The sequence below is a fragment of the Monodelphis domestica genome, chromosome 5, assembly GCF_027887165.1.
Source record: "Monodelphis domestica isolate mMonDom1 chromosome 5, mMonDom1.pri, whole genome shotgun sequence".
In the NCBI taxonomy this organism is placed as follows: Eukaryota; Metazoa; Chordata; class Mammalia; order Didelphimorphia; family Didelphidae; genus Monodelphis; species Monodelphis domestica.
In genome coordinates this window covers 207291314-207312882 of record NC_077231.1, presented here as the reverse complement: position 1 = coordinate 207312882, position 21569 = coordinate 207291314, and the positions used below count along the sequence as shown (strand labels likewise).

At 39.5% G+C, this 21569-nt stretch overlaps 1 protein-coding gene across 2 annotated transcripts in view; it reads left to right on the top strand.

The window, feature by feature from the left end:
- Positions 1-20732: 20732 nt before the first annotated feature.
- Positions 20733-21569, top strand: part of SLC35B4 (solute carrier family 35 member B4) — a 36705-nt gene continuing 35868 nt past the window's right edge. The window contains exon 1 of one of the 2 annotated variants that reach the window (XM_001373712.4): positions 20733-21108. In XM_001373712.4, the coding sequence (XP_001373749.1) occupies positions 21032-21108 (77 nt within the window). In that variant the 5' untranslated portion in view covers positions 20733-21031. The remainder of the gene's footprint in view (positions 21109-21569) is intronic. The other variant, XM_007504342.2, reaches the window with a different exon arrangement.

Sequence of the window (21569 nt, the reverse complement as noted above, 5' to 3'; positions counted from 1 at the left end):
TGATATTTTGTTCTTCAGCAGAGGTAAAGGTATGAATTAAAGATCAATATAGGTAAAACATAGTAGCTTAAAATTATTCAGTATTACAGAAAGGTATTGACTAGATTAACACAGATAAACAAAAAAAAAATTTAAACCTTAAAGCAATCAGTAAATACAATAATATAAACAAAGGTGGAGGCAGGCAATGCAGTCAAAATCCTTTTTTTCACCAATCCCAATAGACTTGTTCACTATTATAGGAGGAGAATAAATTCAAAATAGCTAGCAAGAAGCTTCTAGATCTCTTTTAAAGTTTCCTTTCCCTTCCCCCAGTATTAATTATCCATTTAGATTTTGTTTGTCAGAGGTCTGAATTTCCTCTGCACAGGGCAGAATCTCCACTCTGCATGTTGAGAACATTTAAGATTTTTAGAACTTTGTCAAAATATTTCAGGTTGGTTTGTAGCATAAGCAGCCTAGCTTGTGGCATATTCTTAAGGAGAGGGAAATAAAGTGGGAAATCTGCAATGAAAAAAGTCCCAGGATAAGAATTAAACAGATCCAAACTGCACTTTTTAGTTCTAGGAACTCAAACTGTTGTTTCAGAGTTTCAAGCATGCTTTGAAATAGCATTTTTCCTGAAGGAGGCTGAATGGGGTTTGTTTAAAGAGTAAACAGAAAGAAGCAAAACTTCAAGGGAAAACAATAGCATATTTGCATATGAGAGAAAAAATGCTTCTCTTTGGTATTTTGGGTCAAGAGAAAGAATGAAAAAAAATCAGGCTTATTTCCCAAAATTGACTTTAAATCTACTGATTTGGGACTAACTGCCCTCCCTGTGAAAAATCTTTAGTAATAGCCTTCTAAACTAGGAGGCCAGGATCAGCTTTTTAAAAAAATCTGCTTGAAAATTAGAAGGTGTGGGGTTCTTTTCTCCATGCTGAAAAATGGCTATGGCAGGCTAGAAACACACACATGGAGTGTGGAAAGGGATTGGGGCTGAAAGATTTTTATACATCACCCTCTGCAGAAAAAATGGCTGGGACTGGCAGATGAAATAGCCTGATTTTGTCAAATTTAGACCATGCACTTGGTTTAGAACAGCATCACTTAATGGCTTGTAGTAAATCCTTCCTGCACCTTCTCAGGTAAGACATGCTGGTTGGATTGGCAAGGTCCATATCCCTTCTTTGATCTACTGTTGGCCAGTTAGTCAAATTAGTCTCAGACCTACTTCTTTCCAAAAACTGCCTTTGTTCATGGGGGCTGAACAGTTCTGATAGCAGAGATTCTACATCATCGAAGTCTGGATCAAAGATCCTGAATGCTCTCTTCAGCTCCTTGTGGGATTTAAAAGGATTATCCACAAATGTTTTGAAATGGGACTTTGTGGACTCCAGTTCCTGTGTGGAGAATTGTCTATGGGCTTTTGAGTGAATTACACCAGCATTAGTGGTTAGCTTGGTGACTTCCTTCAAAGGACATATTTTCTTAGGGTCATTAGGGTCACTGTCACCTACAGTTCCCTGAGGTGCATTCTCTGATTGTCCATTGTCCTTGCCCATAACTAGATCTAAACCTTTTTCCTTGATCAGTTGTTCAAACACAGCCTTAATCATCTTGTCTAAATTGGTGTCAATGGCCATAATCTTCTCTGCCTTAAGGGGTACCATGAATCTAAATATTTTCCTCACTTGAGTTAGAGACTGCAACACAGCCAAAAGATTACATATACATATAATTGCCAGAGAACTAGTTCATGTTGAAAAGGCAATTGTAAAACAGTCATTGTCAAGTTGCCTACATAATCCACGGTTTCCACTGCCATTTGAGTTAGTTTGCTATATAGAATATGGTAAGCCCAAAAGCAAGCAATAGTTGCAGTGTCCACCACACCCAAAACCATGTGTTTGAACATTTTTTTCTATATTTTCTTTCCTGCCTTTGGGATTGTTGGGTACTGTCAGACTAAGGATGCCAATTGAAATAGAAATGTAAACTGAGGAAACTATTTCTTTTGCAATAACTGCTGTACTCTGGCTTGTGACTAGAGAGAGCTTCTAGAGGGGAACTTGAGGAAACTGTTTCTTGTTTGCAATGGAGGTAGGAATGAGAAATTCTGAGGGATGCTAGTACAGGAATGCTGCCACACAGGGGGACTGCTCTGGGGAATATTCTGGGGTTTGCCTACTGATGCCTACTGATCCCTACTGATAGCTGATGTATCAGTATATCTTTTTAACCTCCTCCTCCCTTTCACTCCCTCCCTTCTCCAACCCTCTCCTCCCTGCCTCCCTTACCTCCCAGTTCTTCTTGAAGCCCTTAGCGTCTTCCCCCCCCCCCCCCCCCCCCCGAGTAAACTATAAAGATACTCTTTTCTTTTCCTTTTCAAGTCAGGGGGGTTATTGGGATAACAAGATGGGAAAATGAGGTAAGAGGGATGAGGATGTCCTTAATCTAAAATGAGGGAGAATTTGAGGGTTTGAGAAAGTAGTCCAGTCACAAACTGTGGCTCTAAGACAGTTAGAGAGATGGAGGACAACAGCTATTTAAACTCTTCTTTCTTCTTCACAAAGCCAGCTAGATCTCTCAGCTTAACCCCAGAAAGAAAACAAAGTCCAAAGTCTCTCAGTTTCTCCTGGCCAGTTAAACTCTCAGAGAGACAACCAACTCAAAAGTCAAATTTTCTGCTTCTTCTCCTCTCTGTGGTCAGAAACCCCCAACTGCCACTCCTCAGAACATTCCGTTTGGAACCTTCCTCTTGATTGACAGGCAGGTTAGGGCCCCAGCTTGTTTTTTGCATCTTGGCTTACAAGTCCTCTCTTTCTCCATGCCTCTACCACACAGGCTCTTGTGGTGAGTCTGGTCTCTGCAAGAGGAGGCTCTAAGCTAGGTGGAGAGCAATGAGGAATGCTGCTCAAGCAGATGGACAGGAGAAACAGCAGGCAGCATTAGGTGGCAGGGTGGGGCAGGAGTGTAAGCACACCCCACCACTGGACCCTTGTGGTGTGCAGCAACTGGGCATTTACTGTAAGGCTATCTGCTCAAAAAAACTTTTTTTTGAGAATTTGTAATCGCTTTGTGGTAAGCCAAAAATGTGGGTTTTAAAATTAAGAATCAATAACTACATATTATATTTTAAAAGTTTTATTAATAATAACTAGGGCAAAATAACTGCCTGAATTCAGCCCAGTTGCAGGTCCAAAAAGAGGAAGAGGGAGTAGTTACAGCCACTTAAATACAATCATGCAAAATGTGGGGATGCAGGAAAACGGAATTTTGGGTAATACTAAGGGATTTCTGAAGGATGAAGTCCAAAGGCTCAAAATCTCCATTTATACAACTTTGAGTAATGTAAAAACCAATGAAGTTCCCAAAAAAGAAATAATTAAACATACCTCCTCCCTCACAGCAATAACTTCTGTGTGTCTAGGACAAAACATCATATACTTTGTCAAACAGGGCCTCAGTAGCAGGATATTTTTGCTTAATTGTTTTTCCTTTTAAGGAAGGTGAGAAACAATAATAATGTAAAGACAATAGAAATCAATAAAAAGTTAAAAAAAAAAACTCCAAACAAAACAACTACTATGCTAAGTTAAATCCATGGTCCATTTAGTTCAGGCTTTTTTGCCATTGGCATTTAAAGTCACCTGTTAGAAGAGTGTCAAGGGTTGTGGTTTTCCATGAAAGAAACATAAAAAACTTGGGAATATAATTCAAAATATACAATTCTGCAAACATTTATTAACTTATTATATCTAAAACACTGTGCTAGACATTGAGTATACAAAGCAAAAACCAAACAGCCTCTGACATCAAGGAACTAACATCTTACTTGGGGTGAGAGTCATGGAGCATGTACACATATTAAAAATACCAGATAATTTGAAAAGAGAGAAAGCACTCATAATAGAAAAATTGGACAAGGCTTCATAGAGAAAGTAGAACCTGAAAAGAACATTAAATGAAGATAAAGATTTGGAGAGGTATAGATAAAGAAGGGATGCATTATAGGCACAAGGGGGACCTATGAAAAGGATCAGAAATTGAAGATGAAATATGTTTAACTTTCATTTCTTATATATTATGGTTCTTTTATCCATTAATTTTATCTAGGTCTTTTCAAGTTGATATACATTTTGCTTCCAAAAAATCTCTTATGAGATAGTTTCTAATAGTATCAACTTCCTACTATACAAAGTAAGGTTTCCTTGTATTTATCTGAAATTTAGGGTCAATTAGTAATAGAGAGTGTGAAATGTAGACATTTGTAAATGAAAGTGCATTTTGTAGGGATAATTTATCTGTCTCTTGATGAAGCCAACATCTTTTGTCTGATAGTACATTGGGGTGAAAATGCCCTATATATAATTTAAGGTATTAATCAAGGGTTATGGCAATTCCAATAATAATTTTGTCTTCCTTCCTTCCTTCCTTCCTTCCTTCCTTCCTTCCTTCCTTCCTTCCTTCCTTCCTTCCTTCCTTCCTTCCTTCCTTCCTTTCTTTCTCTCTTTCTCTCTTTCTCTCTTTCTTTCTTTCTTTCTTTCTTTCTTTCTTTCTTTCTTTCTTTCTTTCTTTCTTTCTTTCTTTCTTTCTTTCTTTCTTTCTTTCTTTCTTTCTTTCTTTCTTTCTTTCTTTCTCCTCCTCCTCTTCTTCCCGTTATTCCAAGTATCTATTGTTATTGATCAGGAAATAGCTAAATCTGATCTTCTAAAGAATGGTCTGAATAGGGTGGAGTAATTTTCAAATTCACAGTGACTTGTTGTGGGAGACACACAGCTAGTAAGTATCTGAGGTCAAATTTGAACCCAGATCCTCCTGACTCCAGGCCTGGTGCTTTATCCACAATACTACCTAGCTAGCCTCCCTAACCAACAATACTTTTCTAAATATTAAGTATAACCATAGAATACTGAGAATTATGGGGCCAACAACTACTTTAGTTTTACGATAAGGATCCTGAACCTCCAAAGAAATAAATAACTTTTTAGTATCATATCAGTAGTAAATATCTGAGATGCAATTTTAAGTCAGTTTGTTCTGCCTTCAAATTCAGAGTCTATGTACTTTATCACATATCTAGCCCAAATCTTATACTCTGGAAAAGAAAATCCCACTCAAATGTAATGGTGAAGAAAGGTTGGCCTTATGTATAAGCACCATCATCATTTCACTAATCTTGATAGTAACCTCCTGAAATATACAATCATATTCCTTTTTTTTTTTTAAACCCTTACTTTCCATCTTGGAATCAATACTGTGTATTGGTTCCAAGGCAGAAGAGTGGTAAAGGCTAGGCAATGGGGGTTAAGTGACTTGTGTAAGGGAAAATTTTAGGGTTGTGACTTAATCTAAATTTAATTGGTCGCCAGAGAAAATCCCAAATAAAATATTCAAGTCAGTTTGGAAATTTTATGGTGGTTTAATTAATATAGAGGAAAGGAATTAAGAAGAAGAGAGAAGGAAAGGGTATAGGAGGAAGAGAAAAGGAAAGGGATTTCTCCCGCCTAACCTGTGCCAGGGGGAGTTCAAAGACCTCTGCCACGAGGTCTCTTCAGAAGATTAGAGGCTTCCTAAGAGGATAGTGTTTTGGAAGGTAAAGGAGAAAAGAATCAGCCTAAACTCCAAGAAAGTTCAAAGAAAATGCCTCACCTAAACTAGGTTACTAAGCTTCCCCAAGTAGTGTATTAAGGACACTCACCACTAAACCCGGACAATAGCTTCCACCATGCCAAGATGCCAAGACGCTCAGCATGCTGCCGACAGCCACCTTTCCGTGCAAAGAGGCCAGACAGAGGAGGTGACACCAAATATATAGACCATTTTTACATCACTTTCCTGTGTCTCACATGTACCAATGGTAGCTTAAGCTTGACTTAGGTCAGACCAGGGGTCTGTCAGTTGTTTCTGATTTGTCATTTGCTAGCACATGTCTGTCATAGGCCATTCTTCTCAACACTTAATCCTTAAGTAGGAGTGTAGACATTCCTGTTTTGTTGGACTAAGCAGGGTGGAGTAAATCTAAAATTCATCCTTGCCCAGGGTCACACAGCTGGGAAGTGGCTGAGGCCAGATTTGAACCTAAGACCTCCCATCTCTAGGCCTGGCTCTCAATCCACTGAGCTACTCAGCTGTCCCTCACACTCCTTTTACAAACAGACTAACAGAAGGAAAGAAAGATTATGACAAGAATAGCATTGTGATTCCTGACTTAGATAAATGTGTAATATTGGCAATAGTTTCATGTGGGTTTCTCTAGTTTCCCCAGCTATATAATGAGCTCCTTGAGGAAAGAACCCTGATGCCTTTCTACTTTCCCCACTACTTGGAACATAGTAGGCAATTAATAAATATTTGCTTAATCACATAGTAATGGTTGATTCTTATCTAACAGAAAACCACTGCTTCAAAACTTCTGTTAGTTTCTACTTTGGGAAAACTGGTCAGAGAGTGGATAGGTGAGATTTGAAGAATAAAATCAGTTCAAACTAAGCCCTTAGCAGCAACAGAGTACAAGTTCATAACCTTACTTTGATCAGCATTTCAGAGGGAGGAAACTACAAATACTTGAGGGATCATTTCTTCCTCTGGATGTAATGTTCTCACTAAACTCCCATTAACATTAACAGGCATAATGAGTCTGCAGCCAAGGGGAAATAGACCCTCTAGTGCTTAATGAACTCAAAATAAAACATTTCCTTTTATCTTAGACATCTATTAGGGTAATTTGAATAATGATATTCATTCATGGAGTACAATACCCTTTCATCCTATTAATATTGTTTTAAAGACTCCCATGAAACTCCACTAACTACACTGGGACCATCATGATTCATTTTGGGGAATAGGAGATGTATCTCCTGATGAATTACTACATCTATGGGTTCAGTAACTTAAGCAGATACAAGGTAATGGAATTGTTACAATAGCTTATCGCCACTCCAATGGATGGTACTGGGTGACCTTGAAATGATAATCTCAATACTGATCACAAAGATAACCATAGGCAGAGCTGAGATGCATATCTAAAGGAAAGCAAAGTAATTGCGTGTAGGAAAAGTTGTATTTACCTAGCTGAATCTGAAAAGATAAAGAGACCTATTATTTCCTTAGTATATGGAATTCCATACAGGTGGGCATCTTGTCTGTAACTGATTATCTTGGGGATTTCATGGAGTGCTGGGAAGTAAAGTGATTTTTCCCAGAGTCATACTTTCCAGCTAACATATGTCAAAGGCAGGACTAGAACCCAGGTCTCTTTTGGTTTTGAGACCAGCTCTCAAATCACTAGACTAGACTATTCTCATTGTATCAGAAAAACCCATTTTAAAATGATATAATACAATAATATGGAAATAGGTCTTGATCAATGATACATGTAAAACCCAATGGAATTGCTTGATGGCTAGGGGTGGGGGGAGGAGGAGAGGAGGAAAAGAATATGAATCATGGAACCATAGAAAAAATATTCTAAATTAATTAAATTAAAATTTTCAATGCAAAAAAGAAAAGATATAATATTTTGGCTATATCATAACTTCAAATTGAGCTTATAGAAGTCTCTACATGGAAGGGAAAGGTGCCACATGGGGCTACTAGAAAAGCAGAACTCCTTAAGCTGAGGTCTTAAGGAAGGGACCCAAATAGTTGGGCTCAGCTCTATTTCCCTGTTTACCCTTAACTAAAATTTAGCATTACATTCCACTGGAGTAGCTTTTAGGTCTCTTGTCCATGAATTACTCTCTCATCTCTTTGTGAAACTCTTCTTACCTATTTCTTGGAACCAAGAAAATTCAGAAAGATGTTTTTCTGGACCAGTTGGTAGCCATATGGGATAGCTATTCCCTTAAAGCAGCATTCTTGAATGATGTGGTGCCTTGATCAAGGGAAAGCAAGTCTTCCAGATGTTAAATTCTACACCATAGGTATAATTAAGAATCTTTTTTTAACCTAGGGCAAATTCATTTGAGTTGGAGGAGAGGCATGATAGCCAGAAGACAGTTACAATTGTAATAGAGGGTTTAGTCTGGTTGTAAGGAAAGGGAGAAAGAGTGAAGAACTCTCTTTCTCAAGTTGGGGTTCAGGAGGGACAGCTGATGGTTAATTTGGCCAAGGGAGAGAAAGGGGAAGTGAGTCTGTAGTTTCCCCCTTTCAGCCTCCTCTCAGTTATGGCTACCCACCCAAACTGCCCCTGGAGTTCCCTTCTATTACTATTATATACAAGAGCTTCTCCCCTCAGATTCTCTCTCTCCCAGGTGGAACTGTTTCCCCACTCACACTGGATTCAATTCGGAGGAAAACAACAAACTTTATTCTAGGTGATCAATCAGGAATGACTCAGGGAAATCTGTGAGGAAAGAGGGAGAGGTGTCCCTAACTGGCTATACCTTCCTCCCCCCTCACGTTGGGGAACCCAGGCCTTGGCAGCTTTGGGCCCCCTGAGAGATTCAGGTTTGAATGGCCCTGGTCTTAGTCGCAACCCAACACAGTTCAGATCCAGGGCACCAGGAGCTGTGAAAGGATCTTGTTAGCTGCTTTGTTTCTTCTTAGGCTGGTCACCTTCAGTTGGGAAATCAGTGGGGGATGGTGTTCAGGCACCAAGAGAAAGATTTGAATCTTTTCCTCAGGATCCAGTCTTAACAAGACCTTCTCCTTTGGCTGTCTCAAGGCTGAGAGACCTGACTGACTTCAGTCAGAACCTTTTGGCTTCGTAAGATTCCAGACCTCCTGGGGCCCCTCCGCCAGGGAGGAGAGAAGATTCAGCAGCACCTCAGCCTGTCACTCTTCCTTGAGTTTAGATCTCTGTCACACCATGTAGGAGTAAGACCCAAGAGCAGTCATGACAGAGAGAAGATATGATCTTCTACTGTCCATAGTTGACAGCAAATCCCTGGTTGCCCATGCTACTAATGTTTTTGCAGAAAGATGGTACCAGAATGGCTTCCTGTACCTCCACTGTCTTCCCTAGCTTATTAACACTGCCTCCCCTCCCCAACTACTACCACCTTGGGGAAGATAATATGAGGGAATGTGAAGTCCCATACTCCTTATGATTCTGATATTATATTTCATATATTCTATAATACTATATAGCTATTTTTTTTAAACCCATACTTTCCATCTTGGAGTCAATACTGTGCATTGGCTCCAAGGCAGAAGAGTGGTAAGGGCTAGGCAATGGGGATCAAGTGACTTGCCCAGGGTCACACAACTGGGAAGTGTCTGAGGCCAGATTTGAATCTAGGACCTCTTGTCTCTAGATCTGGCTCTTAATCCACTGAGCTATCAAGTTGCCCCCACTATATAGCTATTTTGTACTAATATCCACCCCCCTCAACCCACGCTAGCTGGCTAGGCTGTACATTTTTCTCATCTGCTCTGGTGTGACACTGGACCAAAGACTTAGGTTTAATCCACAGGTTTCTGCCTCATAATTCTTCAAAACAGCCTATTTTTATGCTGAGTTCTGCTGAATCACCATGGCATGCAGCACATTCATGCTAAAGGTGGAGGTTACATCAATGGCATGACTGGCCATTATAGGGACCAAGATATAGGACCCAGGCACACTTGAGAATTGAGTTGGATAACACCTTATTGCTGACATCACCTCTGTCTGACTAGCTAATAAGGAATCCTCTCTCAAGGCCCAAGGTCTTCAGTTGCCAACCTGAGTCTGGCTTTATTGTGAGCCTGGCCCTTTCTCAATAAACCTATTTCTTTATGGCTTGGAGACTTTATTTTATTTTTTGTGTCTTGACTAATGACATTTCTTGACAGATGGAGCAGTAGACAAAAGTGCTGAATATGAAATCAAGAAGACTGGGGTTTGAATCTTGTCTTAGACACTTAGAAGCTATGTGACCTGAGACAAGGCACTTAATGGCTCCCTCTGCCTCAGTTTCCTCATCTGTAAAAATGATCTAGATTCTTTTTTCAACTCTAGGTCCTTCTCCCTCAAAATGCCTATGAATGAAACTTATAGATTTCCAGGTCTTGCCTTACACTGCTGTCTCTTTTTAAAAAAATATTAATTGTCCTTTAAGTTTTTATCATTAACAAATATTGGGAAACATGCAAGATTTCAAAATAATAAAGAAAATGGAAGGGTTATAAGGTAACAGCAGGTCAATTCCATACAGCAATAGATAAGACAGTCCTTGTCTACAATGAAAACTGTTGATAGGTATAGGATCATTGATGTAGAGATGCAAGAGAAACTGAGGAAACTGAGCCTCAAGGAATGCAAATGCCTTGACTAGACTCACACATATTCGAGGCATCATTTCTTTCTCTAGATGTAATGTTATCATTTGACTTCCATTAGTATTAACAAGCATAATGTTTCCATAGCCAAGGGGAAATAGAACAGATAATAAATTTCTCAGGTGAGATTTGAACCCAAGTCTTTTGAGCCAGGACTCTTTCCACTGTACCACACAATTCATTCTGCCTATCCATTGACTCATATTTGTCCCCAGAGTTAGCAGAGCACCAGTCCTACTCATAGCTGGGTGGTAAAGTGGATAAGTGCTGGGCTGGAGTCAGGAAGTTCAAAGTTCAAATATGGTCCCAGACACTTACTCTCAATGTGACCTGGGCAACCTGTTTGCCTCAGTTTGTGCATGTGTAAAATGCGCTGGAGGAGGACATGGCAAACCACTCTAATATCTGTGCCAAGAAAACCCTAAGAAGGGATCACAAAGAGCCATTCATAATAGAAATGACTAAATAATAACAGTATAACTTTCACACCGGCCATTAAGATGATGCTCAATGACCTCTCCAATCCCATGATTCTACATTATAACATAATACCTCACTTAGCCAAGGCTCTACTTGTTCTGACTCTGGCCACACTGATATCTTTAAAATATTAAAAGGCCCAGGGGAAATGTCTCTAGCATGGTAGATAGATCTTTTTGGACAGATATATAGAAAGACATGGATGCAAACTACTAGTAGCAGAGGCTGTGGAAATCTGTTTTTCTTACTCCTAAAATGAATATGTCAGTTTCCCATGAGTTGCCTTAGTGTACAGATGCACTCAATGCAGAGTAAGCCTGTTTTCAGTAAAGAACCAATTAGCCAGAAGCCTTGTTCATTAGCCAGACATCTTTGTTAAAGTCTTATTCACTCCCATACACCTTGGTTAAATTCTATCTGGTTGAGCTGACTGAACTGTCCAGTCCAAGCTCCATCTGAAACAACCTGAGTTGGATTAAACCTGCCTTGTCATCAGATATTCCTACCAAACAGGCTGAAACATTCTGCTTCTGGGTTCCCCCTGTCCCTGGAAGAGATTACTCATTTTTCTCCCTCAGTTCCTCCCCAGACTAACCTCTTTGTGAATTGTAAGCTTAAATCGTCCTGAGCCCCCTTAAGCCTCAAACTCATTGTTCCTAGTATTTTTGACCTCTCCAATATGAATGTCTAAAAAATTTCCCTTTTAATAAATAATCTTTTAAACTCAACCAGAATTTCTCTATATATGAGAGTTGCGTTTTTCATGGTTGACAAGGCATACACACCACTGTAATCATGGAACCAGTTAAGTGTTCTAAGACGAGTGACAGTCTCTTCGTTAGTTAAAAGAAGGCATTGGACTAGGTGATCTCTAAGTACAAAGGTTCGCAGCTAGAGCTCATCAGCCCTAGAGTCTAAGACCTAAGAATTCATAATGATAAGCTGCTAGCATTAGGTGTGAACAGAGAATTTTTAGTAGGGAAGGAATATGCAAAATTAACATAAAATATAACTCATAGTTGGCACATGCCAATTAAGGTAGGACTCAGAGTGATCGTGTTGTTTCTGATTTCTGCCCATCCCCTATATGGCCTCTGACCCAGCAGCAGGCGGCATGATTATATGCCTGGACATCAGAACACAGGACCCAGACTATCCAATAAAAAACCAATGGGAATAACATCATGGGCAAGATATAAGAACCAGAAAGGAACAGGCTCTTTTTGACTCCAGTTCCTTCCTGAAGTCAAGCTAGCTCCTGGGATGGTCTTAATTTCGTCAGGTCAGATCATATGTGTAGCCCCTTGCTGCCACTGGTGAGATGGACCAGCACCTGTGGGGAATCTAGGACCTGATGAGTCAGAAGCACTCACCTGGAGACTTTGGGTAGTTGGGCTCATAATCTTATTTCTCTCTTTTTTTTCTCTTCACTTATAAATTTAGTATAAAGTCTCCAAGATTAATTTTTATTTTTTATAGGAACATGAGGCAGCCATGTGAATAGAATACAAGGCAGGAAGACTCATCTTCACTTACTAGTTGTATGACCTGGGCAAGTCACTTACCTATTTGTCTTCATTTCCTCATCTGTGAAATGAACAGAAGGAAATAGCAAATCACTCTAGTATCTTTGCCAAGAAGACCCCAAATGGAGTCACAAAGAGTTGGACACAACTAGGATATACAATAAATATTAAAAAGTGATCTTATCCCTGGCTTATTTTTCACAAGCTAGTCCATAGGCAGAGGAAAAAGGTATGGGGAAACAATTCTGTTTTAGCATAATCTTGACAATTAGTTAAAGCTCAAAACTAATAAAGTCAAAGTTTTAGGTCAAATTTTCTAGAGGCCAATTAGCTTGAATCTATCCCATGACTACAAATTATATTGTGATTGGTCATCTGTCTCACAAATATATGCCCCTGTTCATAAGGGAAAAACGTGGTGAAGTATGGTTAAATCAGTGTACATTAATTACCAACAGGAAAAATGATTTTAAAAAACATGCATTGGGGTCCATTGGTCAGTAAGTGTCTTCATATATACTAACTTAATGTCCTAATTGGGAGGGAAAATGGTGAGGGAACATGGTAGGGAACTGAATGTTAAATCTTTTGCTTTCAGTACTGTTATACAAGGAATCAAGAATACAGTGAGAGTACTATAGATATATGCCCTGTTTTCAGAAGAGAATCAAGTTGACACCATTTTTTAAATTTAAAAAATGTGGCAAGAATATCCTTACTTAGTGTTTAGGTTTATCACCTTAAGTAAGAGATTATAAGTAAAAACAAAAAATCAATCTCCAGTTAAACACACTTAGAAGGTCCAAAACTAAGTGTTTAATCCCTCTCCCCCTTTGTAGTTCAATTGTTTTTTAAATAATTCATGTATTATGAACTTTAATTTTTAAAAGCTAAATTTGAACTTACATTTGTAATTAACTAGACATTAAAAAACACTTTTGACATTCAACTCCCCACTTTTGCCCCAAAGGGGCTATAAATAAAAGCATATAAGTTAAAGATTAGTATTGCTAAAAATAATCTTTCCCAGTCAAGACTCCAGGGGAAAATAGAATGAATAGCAGAAAAAAAAGTTTTCTTTTAACAATATCCTTGAAGAAAGTACATTTGAAAATTTTCTGAGAGTCTTTGTATCTTACCAATGAAATAAGTGACATTTTTTTTGCTTTATAATAATGGCTGGAATTTATTTATTTATTTCCTTTCTTGTGCACAGCTCAAAGGGCTCAGCAACTCAACATCTATGTAATAGAAATAGAAAGAAAATCATCCACGTTTTATAGCTATGGAAAAGCAATTAAAACAAATTAGGTAACTAATCTTTAGAGCTGTCACCTCTAAGGGACATATCTTGTGCTATCCCATAGGGGTCATTATTCCTTAATATTTGTATCACTATCTTAGACAATAGATTTGAGAAAAAACAGTGACTTTGAGGGTGATAACTTTAGGTTAGGTAGATGATAACTATGTGCAAAAACAACAGAACAAAATTTCAAACCAACTTTGAAAAACTAGAGAATCGTCCATTAAAAAGAGAATTCATTTCAACTGGGACAAAGATGGCATAAGTGTCTTCTCTCCAGTCACCTTCTTACCATTTTCTTGTACCCTTTCAGAAACCATGCCACAAAGGTTTTAACCCTCTACAATAGGAATGGTGAACCTTTTAGAGACCGAGAGCCCCAACTGCAAGCCCCACATCACATGTGAACCTCTTGCCTTACTCCAGATAGAGGATGGAGGAAGAGCTCCCACAGGGATGCTGGGCAGAGGGACTGGTCAAGTGAGAAATATCCTCAGGCACTGGTGGAGAAAAGGAAGGGAGCAGCCTCCTCTGGCAGGCTCTGGCACATATACCATAGGTTTGCCGACACAGCTCTAGAACATCTGCCTGGAGGCCCCACTGTCCCCACTAGTAACTGCCTCATCTGGACCACAATTTCAGGTAAGTCCCAGCTCTGCTTTATTTCACTCCCTACTCTTTCACCATTTTCTTGTCACGTCTTGCTGCTGAGGAGAAACCCTGGCACAAACAACAGCCTTGCTTCATTCTGGAACCATGATCAAATTGATTTGGTTATTGCTGTTGGAATGGGTAAATTAATCAAGTCCCCTAAGTCCCTATTCATCCCTCCAGTATATTTCTCCACCAAAATGCTCTTTCCTAGTAGCTGTCCTCATACGCAAGCTGTCTCTTCCTTTTAGAATAGAAGCACCTTAAGTGTAAGAACTATCTTTAATTTTTTTAAATTTTATTTAATTAATTAATTTAGAATATTTTTCAATGGTTACATGATTCATACTCCTTCCTCACTGCCTCCTTCCTCACCGCCTTCTCCCTTCCCTACCCCATAGCCAATGAGCAATTCAACTGGGTTTCACATGTATTATTGATCAAGACCTATTTCCATATTATTAATATTTGTAGTAGAGTGATTATTTAGATTCTACATCCCCAATCATATTCCCACTGAACCATATGATCAAGGAAATGTTTTTCTTCTGTGTTTCTACTCCCACAGTTCTTTCTTTGAATATGAATAGTGTTCTTTATGTGGATTAGTCCCTTGTATCATTGCATTGCTACCAGTAGAGAAGTCCATTACATTCGATTGTACCACAGTGTATCAGTCTCTGTGAACAATGTTCTCCTGGTTCTGCTCCTTTCACTCTGCATCACTTCCTGGAGGTCGTTCCAGTGCACATGGAATTCCTCCAAGAACTATCTTTAATTTGTGTGTTTATGTCACTGACACTTAGGACAGTGCTTAGAGTTGCTTAATAAATGTTTTCTCAAGCTTTAAGGGTCCCCAACACAAATTATCTGTGTATACAAACTAAGCAATATAAAAAAAAATTGGAATTGCAGAATATAAGAAGTAGAAGGAACCTTAAAGATTATTTTGTCCAACATATAACTGACCAAGAATCCCCTTTTAAATATCCCCAGAGATGGTCATCCCACTATTTCTTAAAGACCTCCTCTGAAGGTGAGCCCACTACCTCTCAAAACAGTCCATTCCATTCTTTGTATAGCTCAAATTGTTAGGAAATTGTCCCTTAATGAAGCAGTTCAGGGGTATCGTGGATAGAGTCCTCATGAAGTCAAGAAAACCAGAGTTTAAATCTGACCTCAGACATTGTGTGACCCTGGGCAAGTCCTTTGACTTCCTCCTCTGTAAAAATGGGGAGAATAATATCTTCTTCCCAGAGCTGCCATGAGAACCAAATGGGATAATTTTTTTAAGCCCTTTGCAAATTATACTTTGCATTAAACAAATACTATCATAATTTTATTATTACTAGTATTATTCCTAACCCTGACCCTCTACTTACTCTGTCCATTGTTCTCAGTCCTACCCTTTAGAGATAAAAAGTTTAATCCCCAATTTAAATGATAGCCCTCCCACTATTTGAAGACAGCTATCATATATTTCCCCTGTCTTTTCTCCTTCAAGCTGTGGCATATGACTGTGAAATTTCTATTATAGTCATATGCCACAACTTGTATATCCATTTGATGGGCAATCTTTCAACTTTCAGTTCTTTGCTACCACAAAGAGAGCTAGTCTACATATCTCAGAACATATAGATTATTTTCCCTTTTTCCCTGATCACCTTAAGAAATAAATCTAATGGCAGGGAAAAGGAATACATAGTTTTATAACTCTGAGCTTTCTATGGTTGAATCAGTTCACAATTCCACCAATAGAGTATTAGTGTTCCCATTTTCCGTATCCCCTCCAACATTTGTCATTTTTCCCTTTTATCATTTTAACCAATCTTATAAGTGTGAAATGATGACTCAGTGTTCTTGAAATAGCATTTCCCAAAACAAAGTCAATAAAGAAAAGAAACAAACAAAAAACCCAAAGACAGTCAGCTTCTTATCTCATTAGAAAATCTGACCACTTCAGATATTTCCCAGCAAGCTTTTTAGAATCTAGAGTCAACTGCTAGTCACCGGTTCACTTTCAGTTAAGCAATCAAATGGGTTTATTACTTTTCAATAGGACGTTTCAGTGCAGGATTGGGGAGGGCACTTCATTCTTCCCCTTCTGCTAAGTATCCTCCTAAACTCTATAGTGGACACACACCTACAGAGCAGGTTTAAAATCTTAGTAACCTAAAGAGGAAAAAAACATGAACCTTCTCATCTCAGAAGGAAACCTTAATTCCAATACCAAACCCTCTGAGCCATACTGGCTGGGTGACTAATGGCAAGTCACTTGACTCCTCCGTTTTCTAGGAAACTCTCTTAAGACCATAAATTGCAAGCACGTTTTCTGTCTGCCTTGGGAAGGGATATTCTACACCAATAATTCTCTACATGAATGAAATCACAGATCTAAGCCAAAAAAACCAAAATGTACCTTTGTAGCTAGCCTCTGGTCTTATCTTCCAACCCACACTCATACTAGGAGTTCCCTGGGGGAGAAATCTCAAAGCAGATAGAAAACTTGCTTGTAATTTATGGTCTTTCAAGAGAGTTTCCTAGAAAACTGAGAGGTCAAGTGACTTGCCATTAGGTACCCAGCCAGTATGGCTCAGAGGCAGGTATTAAACTCAGAACTTCTAATTCTAAGGTCAACATTCTATCCACCATATCATGTGGCCTTTTACATAATAATTGCCCTCCCCCCCAAATGTATTCAACAGAGTGCCTGGTACAGAGTAGGTGCTCATATAAATAAATGCTTATTCCCTTCCCCCTTTTGTATGAATGTGTATTTATACACACAAACATGTGCATATATATTCAATCTATGCATAATACTTATGATTAGGAAATAATTGATTAGACATGAAATACTTAATTCCTATAGCAATCCCAGAGTTTGGTGTTCTCCCTATAGGGAGAATCTCCATTCCAATTGAGAAGTGGACCACATTCTGAAGAACAAGCAAAGGCTCTAGGACAGACTCAACTCACTTATTACTTTGGTTAATGAGTATACAGACAGAAGACAAAACATATATATGTGTGTGTGTATATATATGTATATATATATACATATATATGTTTTTATATATGTGTACATTTATACACATACATAGGTATATACATAAATCAGGAACAACAGATTAAGGTAGACAGTGATACCTTGGATTCCCCTGAGAAGTTTTTATTCTTGTTCCCTGTTGCACCCCCACACCCATTTAATTTTCATAAAATACTCAAGTATGTTGAGAATTTCTAGCCCTAAGTCAAATGATTATTTAGGACAAAAGATTGGGATTTAGCTCCAGACAGGATATTTTAAAATCAGGATTCAAGTCCACATCTTTTGACTCCAATTTGACAAGTCATTTGACTCCATGTTCTTTCTACTATATCACCTTTTAAAGAGCTACATCTCTATGTGCCCCATAGTCCAATGAGACTAGAGTGATGACATTACCAGAACACATTGATGGCCTTTTCTTGTCTGGGTTTTAAGTTGTTAGTGTCCCCCAGACATATGTCTTCACCATTATATGCCCATTTTTCTCACTGAAGTATGTTTATCTGAATGAGAATATGTCCTGATTAATAGGAGAAATGATCTGTGGCTACTTTTCTTGCTATAATATTTCATTAAGTGCTTTTACTTTGAATTATTAGAGTTCTCTGGATGATAACAAAAAATATATCGATGAGAGCTTGCTAACTCTGATCTTGAGGGGATGTGGACCCAGTAAGGACCTTCAACTTGGAGTAGCTTTTTGGGTGGCCTCCAGTACTATAATAAAATATCATTAAATTTTTTAAAAATCTTAGAATTGAAAGGAACCTCAGAGATCACTGAGTTACTTCTAGCCTAAATAAGCAAACACACAAAACAAGAAAAACTTGAATAATCTGTGAGTTTTCAAAATGGAATAGCTACAGTAGTCAGAAACTAATCCCATTACAGTTAGTATAGTGATATTCATGAAATCCCAAAGTGAGATTTCCAAATTATGAGTGCAAAAAAAAAGCCAGATGATGTCACTCTCTGTAACTGAAGCTGAGAATCATCATAAGATGAATTCAATTAATTATCTTTAAAGTATATCATCCTATGAGAGGATTAATAAATGAATTGGTCGGTTAGTTGTCCTTGAAGAGGATCAAAATGATATCACTCTTACTATCACAGTCATAAACAGGATTTTAAGTGAGGCAGAGTAGTGTAAAGTTGAAGTCCATAGCCTTGCTCTCTCCCAGTCATCCAAGTCCAATGGCAAGACACACAGACTATCTATGGCCCAGATTCAGTGAATGATCTTGGTATCTTTGAGGACTGACTAAGCTCTAAGCACTCCAGAGTGCCTGCTTCAGCTACCTTCATGACCATTGGAACAAATTGTTCTGATCTGACCTTTCCACTGATAGAAGTCTTCAAATGCTTGGGGTAGAGACCCCATTAGTCACAAGTGGCTTTGAGGCATGTTAGTCACCCTCAAACTTGGTTTCACCCATCTGCTGAGATGGTTTACCTGTGTGTAGCCACTGTGCATTCAATTTTTTGGAGCCACAGATAAGGGTTGAGTGCTAAGAAGACACTAAAGGTGGATGAGCAGCCCTGAAAAGGGCTTGGCAAGTCCTTATACCAGAGGTCTTCCCTGAATATCCCAGTACATAGTCTGATAAATGAGTTACTGGTGAGTGATAGCTGAGATGAAGGTATCTACTAAAATCGCATCAGGAAGATATTAGTCTCAAACTAATACAGAGAAAATCTAATCAACTTAATCTAGACTGAGGATTATCAATGTAATCATTATTGATGTATCATTATTGATGTAATGATAGAAGGTTATAATGACTGGTGAGGAAAATGAAAAAAGGATTGAGGAAGAATTTTCCAGGTTTTTTTTTCACCACTGCCAAGGAGAGAGAGGAGCCCAACCAAGTGACAAATATTAAGGTCCATTTGCCAAAAGTTTATCTGACTCACAGAATTTCCTCCCCCTCAATTGCAACTAGCTCACTGAATCCAATTACACTGGATATATAATCAACATCAAAGAAGATTTTTTGGTTGTTGTTTTTTTGTCTTAAAATACCCAACATAATGATAGCAAATATATACACAGTGCTTTAAGGTTTAAAAACAACTCATTTGATCTTCAAAACAATCAAGTGAATTGGGGGGTACACTGTCAGTCCCTATTACACAGTGTCAGAGGTGGTATTAGGGTATAGGATTTCTGACTAAATCTAGCCAGCACTCTTTCCTACCACTCCAATTTGCTTTTTGAATATGGCATAAAGAGGAAAAGATAATAAATTTAGAGTTGGGAGGGTCCTCAAAAGATATCTAATTCAATCTTCTCATTTTCAGTTGATTATAATAGATATCTTTTAAATTTTTTTTATTTGGTCAATTTAGAACATTATTCCTTGGTTACAATAATCACAATATTTCCCTCCCTCCCCTCCACCCATCCTTACCCAAGCCGACAGGAAATTTCATTGGGTATTACTTGTGTCCTTGATCAGAACCTATTTCCATGCTGTTGATGTTTGCACTAGGATGTTCATTCAGAATCTACATCCCCAACCATATCCCCTTGACCCATGCATTCAAGCAGTTGTTTTTCTTCGGTTCTACTCCCACGGTTTTTCCTCTGAATGTAGATAGTGGTTTTTCTCGTAGATTCCTCCAAGTTGTTCGGGTTCACTGCATTGCCACTAATGGAGAAGTCCATTACATTCAATTGTACCACCCTATGTCAGTCTCTTTGTACAATGTTCTCCTGGTTCTGTTCCTCTCAGTCTGAATCAATTCCTGGAGGCTGTTTCAGTTCCCATGGAATTCCTCCACTTTATTATTCCTTTGAGCACAATAGTATTCCATCATATAATAGATGTCTTAAAGAATTTGGTGCACAATTCTGCTACATTTTCCTATAGAAATTACTAAAATCACGCAAATACAGCTATTTTATTGACAGATTTTCATTTGTATCATAGACTGAAAAAGCTGTTCTGTCTTAAATTCATAGATTTCTACCTAGTTTGAAGGAAACACAAGACATAACTACTCTAATAAAGGCAAGGGCAGCGATATAGAAAGTGTACCATCTTTGGAGTCAGAAGAATTGATCTTGGCAGGGGGCACTCTTTTCCAAATTTTAGTTTCATTATTTGCAGTATTGAAAGTGAATAATATTTTCATTGCTCATCAATCCACAGGGTTAATTAAGCAAGTACGAGTGGAAGCTATTATTAAATTCTTGGAAAAACTAGTTTGATTCTGAGCTTAGCCCAATGTTATAGCACAGTGCCTGGCACACAGTAGGCACTTAAGTGCTTATCTGCTCAAGCTTCTCCGTTGCTACAGCAGCTCCTTCAGATGGACAGTTTTATGGCTTCTTTCTCTGGCGATTAACAGTGAGTGCCATCAGAGAGCAGTGGTCCTTCTGAAAAGCCACTCTAGTTACAGCAAGGGGACTTCAAATCCCAGCAAGCGAAGCTCTCGCAGAGCATCACGGGCCCCCGGCGGTCTCTCCAGCGGGCTAGTTCCGCGTGGACTGCCACGTGAGAGCGCTCGGCGTTCTGGGAGCTGTAGTTCCGCCCTTCCCGGCAAGCCCCCTCCTTTGAATGGGGACGGGTAACCTGGAAACTACACCTCTTCGGGAGGAGTGGGAAGTTGGAGCTGCCTTGGGAGCCCCGGGAGGCGATGTTCTTGGGTGCAGTGGACAGAGCAGTCCGGCGCCTAGGGACAGCGGCTTAGGCAGCCCGTTCCGGCCACCCCTAATCCCAGCCCCTAAATCCATCTTCCTGGGATCCCCAAGCCGCCATGCACCCGGCCTGCGCTGTCGGCCTGGTATTCGCAGGCTGTTGCAGTAATGTGATCTTCCTGGAACTCTTGGCCCGGTGAGTGACTTCACCCAAGGCAGATGGGAGCGGCCGCAACACGCCAGCATCCCGCCTTGAGCACCCCGGGGCGGGGCGCGAGGCGCGTGCCTCATCCGGCCGTTAGTCTGAGGCTGCCCTGCGCCCCGCTGGGAGGGGGGCGGGGAGGGGGGTAAGGAGGTTTGGGAAGCATCTGGAGGGGGAACCTGGGAATGGGGGAGAAGGGGAAATCAGGTGATGAGTGGGATCTGGAGGAAGATTGGGAGCTGGGAAGCTTGGAAGGGGAGGGCAGCTGGGATTTAGGGCTGGAGAAAAAAGAAGGGGTGAACCAGGGGAAGGGAGAGAAACGGGAGGCAAGGGAGGAGAGTAGAGGGAATCTTGGCGTAAGAGAGAAGAAAGAGACATTCAAGGTGGGGAAGGGAAGCCAGAGGAGCGGGGAGGGGAAAGAAGGGTTAAGAAAGAAGAAAAGGTGGGAAAGCCGG